At 50.0% G+C, this 12,449-nt stretch overlaps 1 protein-coding gene across 1 annotated transcript in view; it reads left to right on the top strand.

Annotated features, from left to right (window-relative positions):
- The window catches only part of DSCAML1 (DS cell adhesion molecule like 1), a 364,981-nt gene that overhangs the window by 249,876 nt on the left and 102,656 nt on the right, over positions 1 to 12,449 (top strand). The window contains exon 4 of the mRNA XM_028834027.2: positions 10,660 to 10,806. Within this exon, the coding sequence (XP_028689860.2) occupies positions 10,660 to 10,806 (147 nt within the window). The remainder of the gene's footprint in view (positions 1 to 10,659; positions 10,807 to 12,449) is intronic.

Below are 12,449 nucleotides of genomic sequence, written 5' to 3'. Positions count from 1 at the left end.
TTTTCTTGCAGAGTTTATAACACAATTTAAGATAGTTCACCTGGATCTCTCTCCAAATCCAAAGTACAGTGCTTGGAGAGGGGTACCTAAAAGAGTTGAGGAGGGGAAGTCTATAGCTGCTGGTCCCTAGACACAGGGCTTCCTCCACAAGGGCCTCAGCTGTGGAAACCTTTCACATCTAAGAGACTGAACTCGCCTTAAGGCAGGCAGAGATGGAACCACCCAAGGCAACTTGATTCCGGGGCTTCTCTTTCCTCAGAGCACAGCACTACGTCGCCTGCACTTTTTTTTTGATAGGGATGCAATCTCGGCTCACTGCTGGATTCAAGCGATTCTCCTGTCTCAGCCTCCTGAGTAGCTGAGATTACAGGAGCCTGACACCATGCCCAGCTAATTTTTGTATTTTAGTAGAGATGGGGTTTCATCATATTGCCCAGGCTGGTCTCGAACTCCTGACCTCAAGTGATCCACTCTACTTGGCCTACCAAAATGCTGGGATTACAGGCATGAGCCACAGCGCCCAGCCTCATTATGTCTTCTATATCACATACCTCTGCTCTGAATGTTGGGTCCTGGACTTGAACATGGTTCCATCCTGAAACCAGCAGCCCCTTGTTGCTAGTAGTCCCTCTTCAGGGTGGAGGTAGCATTTCCAATCTAATCACCTAACGAAGAGGTCCGTCTTTAGTCGGGGAGGGACACAGAAGCCGGGATGCTACTGAGGGAGCGTCTGCTTCCCGCCTTCCCCCTGGGCCCTGCCGTGGGAAGTGTGAGGTCCCACTGCCCACATGGGCTCAGCTGGGAAGCCCTGCAGGGGCCTCACTGAGATGAGACCACCATGGCTTACAGTCCAGATAACCTGGGCTGTGTGCTTGTCTGTGCTTTTCTCTTTTATTAGCTACAAACCATCCGTCTTGCTTTATGTCCCAAGCTGGGGAAACAAGGAAAGGATCAAAGTGGCCCAAGGAGGAAATAGTGGCCCAAACCATTGCAATGTGGCAGCAGTGGCTAGACGGGGAGAGACCCCCAGGGCACAGGGCACGTTGGGGACAGGAGTCCAGGTTGGAGGTCCAGCTGCCTCACCCCATGGGGAGATGCCTCCTCCACGGCCAGGATTCATTGATTCAGCACATGTTCACTGAGCATCTGCTGTGTGCAAGACGTCTTCTGGAGCCGGCATACAGGCTGAACCAAAATAACTTCTTGCTCTCAAACAGAAGCACCATGTGCTCCAAGGACAAATAAAGCAGAGTAAGGAGTTGGGCAGGGACGAGGGACACAGTCTAATTTTTAGAGCGTGGTCAGACAAGGCTTCTCCAAGGAACTGTCCACTAAGCAGAGACCTGAATGAGGCCAGAAGTAAGTCAAGGAAAGAACATTTCAGGCCTAGAAGGAATCGTGACAGCAAAGGCCTTGGGGTGGAAGTGTGCAAATGCATATGCAGACAAACGCATTTTAAAATCCCCGCAGTAGATGATCATCAATATTGCAGCTCCGACATTCCCTAAGCTGTGAACTTCTAAATCTCTGGGAGACAAAGGGTGTTAAGGATGGTCCGGTTTATTTCTTCTATTCAAGACTGAAATCCCCTATGCAATATCTCAGCCAAGGGTTTCTTCAGCATCAACTTAAATACCCCTGGTGACAGAAGACTCACTACCTGACAAAGACACTCATTCCAACTTTTTTTTATTATTATTACTATACTTTAAGTTCCACTGTACATGTGCACAACGTGCAGGTTTGTTACATAGGTATACATGTGCCATGTTGGTTTGCTGCACCCATCAACTTGTCATTTACATTAGGTATTTCTCCTAATGCTATCCCTCCCCCCAGCCCCCTACCCCCCAACAAGCCTCGGTATGTGATGTTCCCCACCCTGTGTCCAAGTGTGCTCATTGTTCAATTCCCACCTATCACCCATTCCAACTTTTTATAGCCTTGACTTAATTTTTTTTCAAGTTTAATTGTGGTAAAATATACATAACATAAAATTTACCATCTTAATCATTTTTAAGGGCTACGTTCAGTCATGTTTAAGTTCAGTTTCCTTTTGCAACACTGAAACTCCATTCCCATTAAACCAGCAGTCCCCACCTGGTTTTGTGGAAGACAATTTTTCCACAGGACGGGGGTAGGGGGATGGTTTCGGGGTGAAACTGTTTCATTTCAGATCATCAGACATTAGATTCTCATAAGGAGCACGCAACCTAGATCCCTCGCATATGCAGTTCACAATCGGATTCCCGCCCGTGTGACAATTTCATGCTGCTGACCTGACAGGAGGCGGGGCGCAGGTGGAAATGCTCGCTCACCTGCCGCTCACCTCCTGCTCTGGGGCCCAGTTACTAACAGGCCACGGACAGGCACCGGTCCACGGCCCCAGGGTTGGGAACCCCTGCATTAAACATCTCCCCTTTTTCCCTCCCTCTAGCCCCTAGCAACCACCATTCTACTTTCTGTCTCTACGAGCTTGACAACTCCAATACTTGCTATAAGTAAAGTAGAATCATACCATATTTGCCTTTTTGCAGTTGGCTTATTTCACTTAGGATAATATCCTCAAGATTCATCCATGTCAAAGCATGGGCCCAAATTTCCATCCTTTTCAAAACTGAATAATATTCCATTGTATGTATATGTCACATGTTGTTTACCCATTTGTCTGTTGATGGACACTTTGGTTCCTTCCACCTTTTTGGCTATTGTGAATAACGCTGCTATAAACACGGGTGTGCAAGTATCTCTCTCCCTGCTTTCAGTTATTTTGGATATATACCCACAAGTGGAATCACTGGATCATATAGTAATTCTGTTTTGTATTTTGGGGGGAACCATCATACTATTTAATCTTGACTTTTGAACACTCACTTTCGTGAGCATCTGGCAAACTTCTTGCCACGGCTAATTAGACCTTTATTCCTTTTTTTTTTTTTCTTTTTTTTGAGACAGAGTTTCACTCTTGTTGCCCAGGCTGGAGTGAAATGGCGCGATCTCGGCTCACTGCAACATCCGTCTCCTGGGTTCAAGCGATTCTCCTACCTCAGCCTCCTGAGCAGCTGGGATTACAGGCACCCGCCCCCATGCTCGGCTAATTTTTGTATTTTTAGTAGAGATGGGGTTTCACCACATTGATCAGGCTGGTCTTGAACTCCTGACCTCATGTGATCCACCCTCCTCAGCCTCCCAAAGTACTGGGATTACAGGCATGAGCCACCACGCCTGGCCTAGACCATTTTTCTTAAAGGTCTGACTGGAAGTAGTGGAAATAATGATTAGCAGGACAAGAGGTTTGCCAGGTGCAGAAACACTCAGAAATGGGAGTGGGTTTAATCTGGGAAGGCTTCCTGAAGAAGGGGAATTTCCAGCTGAGATCAGACTTTTCTGAGTTGCAGTTTCCTCGTGAGTGAAATGGAGACAAAATGCTGTAGAGTTTTGGGAAATTTCATTCAGGCATTCATTCTGGAACATGTGTTGAGTGCCTGTTTTATGACCGGATTGAAATGGGAATGCATTAGAGGATTTTGAGCAGAGGAGCCGCATGATCTGACTTGGGTTGAAAGCATTGCTCTGGCTACATGCTGGGGACAGAAGGAGGAGGGGCAGGGGTGGATTCAGGGTGGCCAGTCAGGAGGCTGCTGGCCCCTGCCTCATTCAATCCTTTCCCTTCCTTTGCTCTAGAGGCTGCAGTGGGATCTGTCCAGTTTATATCCTCCCCCAAACCCCCAGTTTCCCCCTCCTCCCCTGTCTATCACCTTCTCCCCACCACACTCCCCCTCACACTTCCCTGAGAGCAGAGCAGCCAGGGCCCCACCTTTGCAGAGGGCGGCTTCTCTCTGTCCAGCCCTCTGGAGCTGCCAGAAGCCCAGAGGTTTCTATCAATTATCTCTCCATGGCTCCTGCAGCTCCGGGGAGTCTCCAAAGCCCAGTTCTCTGACCTTTTAGAAAAAGACAGAGAAGATGCTGTCAGCTCACTTAGCACCTGTGTGCAGGGCCTCAGAATTGCCAAGGAGGCTTCTTCATCTCCGAGCTCCCTGCTCTCCAACCCAGCTCCAGAGGAGGAGGGAGGGAGTCTACCTGCAGAAGGCCTGACCGCAGGAGGTGCTGAGGGCCCAGCAGCCCCAACCTCAGCTACTCCGGCCCTTCATCTTCCTGAGATGACACTGAGCCAGCCACCCACGTGCTGGGGACTTTTATACTCAGTATTTAACTTAATCCTCCCAACAGCCCTGTGACATCAGTTCTATTTCTTTTCTCCATTTTCCTGAAGAAGAAATGGGGCTTGCACTGGTGTAGTGAGATCATGGAGACATCAAATTGTCAATGAGTGTGAAGAGTCTTTGCAAACTGATCTCATCCAGGGGTTCTCTGCCATGCACATTAGACACTCCCTGCAGCTCTTTAAAAATATCCATTCCCAGACCACCACACCCTCAGAGATTCAGAGCTTCATTTGAAAAGATCCTTCAATGATTCTAATGTACAAACATGATGGAAAACACTCACCAAATCTCAATTCCCCCCTTTTTTACGGATGGGAAACTGAGGGTCTGAAAGAAGACTGGACCTCCCTAAAGGCACCCTGGGTGAGCTGCCCAGACCTGCCATGAGAAATCACTGCAAACTGGGTGGCTTTAAACAACAGAGTACTGGAGACTGGAAGTCCAAAATGGAGGTGCCGGCAGGGGCAGCGTCTCTCTACAGGTTCTAGGGGAGGGTCCTTCCTGGCCTCTCCCAGCTTCTGGTGGCTGCTGGCAATCCTTGCGTTTCTTTGCTGTTAGGTGCATCCTCCTGCCTCTGCTCCTGCCTCTGCTTCCGCCTCTGCGCAGCACTTCCCCTGGGTGCGTGTCTGTGTCCAGATCACCCTTTTCTTAGACGAACACTAGTCATGTTAGAACTCAGGGCTCAATCTAACCCAGGAGGACCCCATCTTAACTTGATTACATTTACAAAGACCGTATTTCCAGTAAGGTCACATTCACAGATCCTAGGGGTCATTAATTTGGTGGGGGGGATGCTATTCAACCCAGTATACACCCCAACATGAGTGGCAGAGCCTGGACTCCAACCTGGCCTCCTATATTCCCGCCCTGTGCTTGCCCCGCCACCCCTGGTGGCCCAGCCCCTCTTTGTACACCTCCTTTTACTCATAGCTTCACAAGACCTTCCACAGCCTTCCCCAGTACCCCAGCACTGACGGCCACACCTTCCATGGTGGAAGGATATCGTCTTCTAACCGTGGGATCCCAGAGGGCAGAAACCAAGTCCAGGACTTCTCCCATGTTACCCAGACCAGAACCTGGAGATGCTCCAGAAAGACGTGATAGATTCAGCCAAACTGAGCTGGATGGATGAGTGCTCCTCCAGGAGGCAGTGAGAACCTCATTGAGAGAAGAAACCAGGCAGAGGCTGGCTGACCACATGTCCTTATGAGTGGTGCTGTCATTCTAGGAGAGTCAGTCCAGCATAGAGCTTTGGAAGAAGACAGGAAGCAGACTAATGGTCCAGGCTCTGCCACCTTCTAGCTGTGTGACCTTAAATGGATTATGTAACCTCTCTGTGCATCAGTTAATAAAAATAGTATCCATTTCAAAGGTTGTGGGAATTACATGAGATAATGTATGTAAAGTCATTGGCCTAATTTGTAATAGCTACTCAATAAATATTCAGCTTTAAAAAAAGTAGAGTCCTGCTCGAGATCACAGGGGAAAGGGGATGGCAAAACAGGTCAGGGTCTTTGTGGTGATAATAAAAAGAAGAAAAGCAGAAACCAACCACTCCCCTAGTCATGAGCACGTAGATAGATGATACCACAGCCTTTGAAATATGTCGATCAAGCAATGTCAAGGGCACAGTCAGCATTTAAACGCAGCTCTGTGTCTTGGTCTTAGAGCCTAAAGGAATGGTACCCTCCAGCCTAAACCCACAGGGACACTCCTGGCATTTGGGGTGCAACAGTTCTTTGTGACTCAAGCTCCCTTGGCCCCTAACCACTAAATGCCCTTAGCAACCCCAAATTATGGTGTCAACCCCAAAAATCCCACCTGCCCCCACGTTTCCAAGTGGCCTCAGGATTGGTGCTGGACCCGGAGGTACTGGCTGCCATTTTATCCTTCTCCCATGGGACCCAGCCTGTCTCAAAGCAGAGAACGTGGGCCAGCTACACTTCTCCCTTCCTAGGGATGGCTAGTTGCATCTGGGGTGCAGAGCATGGGCTGCCAGCCTGGGAGGCCAGCCAAGTTGTCCAGCCCTGGCCCATCTCCATCCCCCACCAGCGGGCCGGGCCTCCCTCCGCTCTCATACTGTACGAGGCTTACTCCACAGGCCTCTTGCTCCTTCCTTCCCCAGCAGGGCCCACCGTCCGATGCTCATCAAACATGCAGAACTGATGTTGCACAAGCCCCCCCGAGGGGACTAACATCATACCCCTGATTTCTCCTTCCCCTCTCGCGCTGTGCATCCCCCTGGCTGCAGCCTGCCTTTGTTTCAGGAGGAGCAAAACACTGTGTCTGAAAACGTTACTGCAATTAAATATGCACAAGAAGGGGGGAGGGAGGGGAAAATGAGGACAATGAAGGATGTGAAACATCAGATGCAGCAGCTGCTTGTTGCTATAGAAACCCTAGCTCCCCACCACCATCAAGGCAGCATCAGCCCCCCACCCTCCACCCCCCACCCCTGGTTTAAAATCCTCGTAGGGCCAAGTGCTCTGTTTGTCCTGAGGTGCTGGGTGATGCAAGATCACAGGGTCCTAGCTATCCAGGGCTGGAGCACCTGTCGGCTGTGAGCATTGATTTCTGTGTCTTTCCTGCTTTTCCTCACCCCACCATCACTACCTCCTGACACTGGTACTTCTGATTGGCAGCAACACCCTCCAGTAGTTCTGCATTCCAGTCCCAGTTACATAATAAATTACAGAAGAGCTTCTGCGTTTGACTTTGGGATGTCACAACATGGAGACAAAACGGCACATGCAGAGTCCATTGGGGAGCCGGCTTTCTCTGCGCTTCCTCGGTTCCTCTCTGACAGCCAGCTGCGGGGCTTGGCGCCCTCCACCATCCTTCTCGTCCCCACCCACAGCCCTGAGTGGGGGTCTGCCTAGTTGCGGGGTCTGCCCAGCTGTGATCTGTGTGCTGGAGCCAGGCAGAGCAGGGTGTCCACAAACTCCAGGTTCCAGAAGATGGGCAGGCTGCCAGATGGCCAAGTGCTCATCTGGGAGGATCCCCAACAAGATGTAGCTCAACCGGGATCAATGGCAAGTTCCAGACTCTGGACCACATAACCACTGTCCAAGGACAGAGAGAGAGAGAGAAAGTGGCATGGCAGCGGCTCCTAGAGACAGGGCCAGGGTCTTTAATTGACTGCAAGAAGAGTAGTATAACAGGGCTGCCTCCCTCCTCCTACACCATCCCCATGACAAGGTGATGCAGCCTGAGGCTGGGTGTTGGTAGTCTTGCTCTACTCTGCTCTGATGGGCTAAGTCTAATCTTAGAGCCTCACAAAGTGGGGCACAGTGTCTGGCACATGGTAGGTCCAGTCCTATACAAAGATGTGCAGGAGGGAGGAAAGAAAGGAGGGAGGGAGGGGCAATTGGAATTGTAGATAAACCAAAGTTCATTCAGAAGCAAGAGACCAAACTGATGAAGTTATCTGAAACTATATTAAATAAATATTAAAAAATAAAATCCCTGTCATCCCAGCACTTTGGAGGGCCAAGGCAGGAGGATCCCTTGCATCCAGGAGTTTGAGACCAGCCTGGGCAACATAGTGAGACCTCATCTCTACAAGAAAATTTTTATAATTAGCCAGGTGTGGTGGTACATGCCTGTGGTCCCAGCTACTGGGGAGGCTGAGGTGGGAGGATCACTTGAGCCCAGCATGCCAAGGCTGCAATGAGTTGTGATCATACCACTGCACTCAGTCCGGGTGACAGAGTGGCAGTCTGTCTCAAAAAATACATAAAATGAAAATAAAATCCTAAGGCTGTTAACCCTGAAGAAAATTCAAAGGGCATCACAGCCACCTTCCAGTGTGTGAGGGAGTATGTCAGGAACACGGGTTTTGGCTGGTTCAGCGGGGCACCAGTGAGTCAGAGCAGTACCCATGGCGGGAGCACCAAGATCAGTGGTCACCAAGGAAGACTGATCTACAAGTCAACTTTGGGGCTGGGCGCGGTGGCTCACGCCTGTAATCCCAGCACTTGGGAGGCCGAGGTGGGCGGATCACGAGGTCAGGAGATCGAGACCATCCTGACTAACACGTTGAAACCCCATTTCTACTAAAAATACAAAAAAAATTAGCTGGGTGTGGTGGCGGATGCCTGTAGTCCCAGCTACTCAGAAGGCTGAGGCAGGAGAATGGCGTGAACCCGGGAGGCGGAGCTTGCAGTGAGCTGAGATCACGCCACTGCACTCCAGCCTGGACAACACAGCAAGACTCTGTCTCAAAAAAAAAAAAAAAAAAGTCAACTTTGGAATGGGCTGCTGAGTGAGGGAGGGAGTTCCCCAGCCCCGGAGATATTCAAATGAAGGCTGGAGAACCTTTGTCAAAGATATCGTCGCGCGCACTCAGCTTTTCAGCCCTGCAGTTCTACAGCCTCCAGCGGCAGAAGATGCCCTTTGGTGAGGTCCCCACCTCCGGGTGCTGAGAATCTTGGACTCGTGCTTGGGATGGTGGAGGGAGATGGGTGGGATACCACAGAATATTCCTCACAGGAGCGAAGCTCTCATCTTGGCTGAGGGGATGTCACTTAGGCCTCAGGTAGGAGGAAGCGACCTCTAAATAATGGGGCTAGAAGGGCATGGAATTGCCCAAAATGTTTCCCTCTGCCAGCCTGACATGTGGTGCTATCGGGTTCTTCCCGTGGGTTCAGCACCACCCTCTCCCCTGCGGCTTTGAAGTCACTATCACTATCCTGATTCCAAGACCCCTCCCAGTGGAAATGGCAGCCTGGGCCCTTGAGGCCTGCCTGGGAAACCCCCAAAGAGGAGGCAGAGGACCCCAGAGTTCGCCTCTCCATCTTTTTCTGAGATGGAGTCTCGCTCTGTCGCCCAGGCTGGAGTGCAGTGGCCGGATCTCAGCTCACTGCAAGCTCCGCCTCCCGGGTTCACGCCATTCTCCTGCCTCAGCCTCCTGAGTAGCTGGGACTACAGGTGCCCGCCACCGCGCCCGGCTAGTTTTTTGTATTTTTAGTAGAGACGGGGTTTCACCGTGTTAGCCAGGATGGTCTTGATGTACTGATCTCATGATACGCCTGCCTCGGCCTCCCAAAGTGCTGGGATTATAGGCGTGAGCCACCGCGTCCGGCCTCGCCTCTCCATCTTAGTCTGGCCTCAGTGGGAGGACACATCCGTGAGCTTAGGGAGTCTAGTGCAAACCCCTTCCCAACCCTCAAGTCCAGTTTTCTCCTTTAAATCAGCCTTTATCGGCTCAAGGTGAGGGTGAGCCTTAGGACCTTAGACAAGGAAATCCACTTCCCCTCTGGGATGGGAAGGGGGGCTCTTGTGTCGCAATCTGCAACATGGGTAGGCTGCCCCCTGTGCTTCCTGCTCCCCTGCCAGGTCCCAACAGTCGGGGCAGAGATGGCTGTGGCAGTGGCAGGAGGCATAGAGTACAGTGCCTGTTCCCTTCACGGCCTTGTGCACAGTGCGTGTTTGAGAACTGTTTGAGTGATTACCGTGTATCTGCCCCTCCTTGTCCCCATGCTAGTATAACTTTGCCTCAATAATCGTTTGTTGAGTGAATAAATGATTTAAATTGAGAGAAGGGGATGGAGGCTTATGTGTAATTCCATACAGAGGGACAACTGGGAGTCAGAAGTTCCAGTCCACTTCCTGGCTGTGTGACCTGGGCCAGTTACTTTACTACAAGCCTCAGTTTCCTTCTTTGTAAAATGGAGCTAGCATCTCAAACAGTTGTAAAAGCCAACAAGCAAGGAATATGAGTTTTGCAAACTCTTGCAAAGAGGTAGGAAAGATGAGAACTAATATTCACTTAGTGCTTATTCTGCACCAAACGCTTTATTCTTCTTTTTATTTTTACTTTTTTAGAGACAAGAGTCTCACTCTGTCACCCAGGCTGGAGTACGGTGGCATGATCACGGCTCACTGCAGCCTTGACCTCCTGGGCTCAGGCAATCCTCCTGCCTCAGCCTCCCGAGTATCTGGGACTACAGGCATGCCCTACCAAACCCAGCTAATCGTTTAATTTTTTTCTTTTTTTATAGACAGGGTCTCACTATATTGCCCAGGCTAGTCTCCAACTCCTGGTCTCAAGTGATCCTCCTGCCTGAGCCTCCCAAAGCATTGGGATTACAGGTGCGAGCCACCACACCTGGCCCCATTTCTTAAATCTGTACACCCACCATTATTTGTACTCTATTGTATAGATAAGGCTCAGAGAGGTTAAGTAACTTTCCCAAGGTCACACAGCCCATAAGTAGAAGAGGTGGATTGGGACCCAGATCTCAGCCTAACTCTAAAGCCCAGCTTCTTTCTGTTAAACCCTGGAGCATCTACACTGAAAGGAACAATTACTATCGTTTCTATTTGTCATTTTGTTTGTGTGTGAAAATCCTCCTCTGTCAGAGACGCTACCCTGCCTCTGAGGCTGTACCAAACCGGGAAGTAACGAACTATGTCCTGATTGTGTCTCCAGAAAACAGGTTTTTTATTACCTACCATGGCGGGCTGTACATCTCTGACGTGCAGAAGGAGGACGCCCTCTCTACCTATCGCTGCATCACCAAGCACAAGTACAGCGGGGAGACCCGGCAGAGCAATGGGGCACGTCTCTCTGTGACAGGTAGGGGAGAGAGCCGGGGGAGAACGGGGCGGGCTGGGAAGGGAGGACACCAGGCCATCCCTGGAACTTGGTGTGTCCCACCACAGATGGAGGAGCCCCCTGTGTACTCAGGGAAATCAGAGGAAGAGATTAAAGAAATCAGGTACTGAAACCACCAAGGAAGACCTCTTTGCTATGTTTTCATTTTCAAATAATGAGGGCTACGAAACTCACCCTCTTTTTCCCTTTTTTTTTTTTTTTTTTTTTTTTTTTTTTTTTTTTTTTGCCTTTCCTGTCAGGAAGCTCATAGATAAAATCGGATACTCAAACATAGTAACTATTAGTGTTGCTTTTCAGGGGGGCGGGGAGGGGGCGTTGCATATCCGTGCCTCTAGGTGCTTTTGAGGATTCTATCTTTTCATTCTTTTTTTTTTTTTTTTGAGACAGTGTTTCTCTCTTGTTGCTGAGGCTGGAGTGCAATGGCGTGATCTTGGCTAACTGCAACTTCTGCCTCCTGCAACTTCCACCTCCTGCAACTTCTGCCTCCTGGGTTCAAGCAATTCTCCTGCCTCAACCTCCTGAGTAGCTGGGATTACAGGCGTGTGCCACGACGCCCGGCTAATTTTTTGTGTTAGTAGAGACAGGGTTTCACCATGTTGGCTAGGCTAGTCTTGAACTCCTGACCTCAGGTGAGCTGCCCGCCTCGGCCTCCCAAAGTGCTGGGATTACAGGTGTGAGCCACCGCACCTAGCCGGAGAATTCTATCTGATCAATGAGTACACATGTATGTTTCGTCATAGGCCACCTCGCAACATTTGAAAGCAGGCAGAACATAATTTATAAACAAAATATTTCTAAACGGAATAAAGGATTCTTGTTCTGGGGTGATTATAGCTTCTCGGGAGGGATAGAGGCTGGTGTTTATTGAATCCTCCTGTGTATCTGGGATTCCCTCATTTGTTTCCGTCAGGCACCGTCATAGCCCTGTGAGGTGAGTGCTGTTCCCCCTATTTTTACAGACGAGAAAACCAAATCTTAGGGAAGCCAAGTGCCTAGCCAGAGCTATTTAACCAGTGGGAGGCACAGCCAGAATTCAGACTCTGAACCCCTGGCCTCAGGGTCCTACAGGACCCCGTAGAAGGGGTCAGCTGAATGCCCGTATCCATGCTGAAGTCACAGAGAGGCGCTCCTCGAGGAAGGCTTTCTGAACAGTAGTTTCCAAACCCATTGACTGCAATGCCCAGACAGACGTTCTTAGCATGGCCTGCGCAATACGCGCTGGCATTTTCTACCATGCTTGTTGCAAGCGCCTGAAATTTTCTATTCTATTCTATCTAATTCTGATTTCTCTAAATGCCAGCCACAACTCACCAAAGGGATTTCACAACCTCCTAACAGTTTGTGGGTTGTGAGTTGAAAATCTCTGTCTTCAGATTGGAGTTTTTGAAAAGGGGATGAACACTAAGTCAGAATACCTGGCTTTTGGGATTAAACTCATGAAATCTCGCAGCCTCTCTAGGCCTCTGGAAAAGGAACCCGTCTAGGTGGCTGCTCTGATTCTATCTGCCTCTGGCCCTCAGAGCTCTCAGAGCTCTGCCCTGAGTTTGGTGGTTTGGTGATGAGCTCTGCCCTGACCCACAGATGACTGTCTCCAGGACCCCTTC

Source organism: Macaca mulatta, chromosome 14 (assembly GCF_049350105.2).
Source record: "Macaca mulatta isolate MMU2019108-1 chromosome 14, T2T-MMU8v2.0, whole genome shotgun sequence".
Taxonomy (NCBI): Eukaryota; Metazoa; Chordata; class Mammalia; order Primates; family Cercopithecidae; genus Macaca; species Macaca mulatta.
The sequence above is the reverse complement of the archived record's forward strand: the minus strand, read 5'-3'. Positions and strand labels throughout refer to the sequence as shown.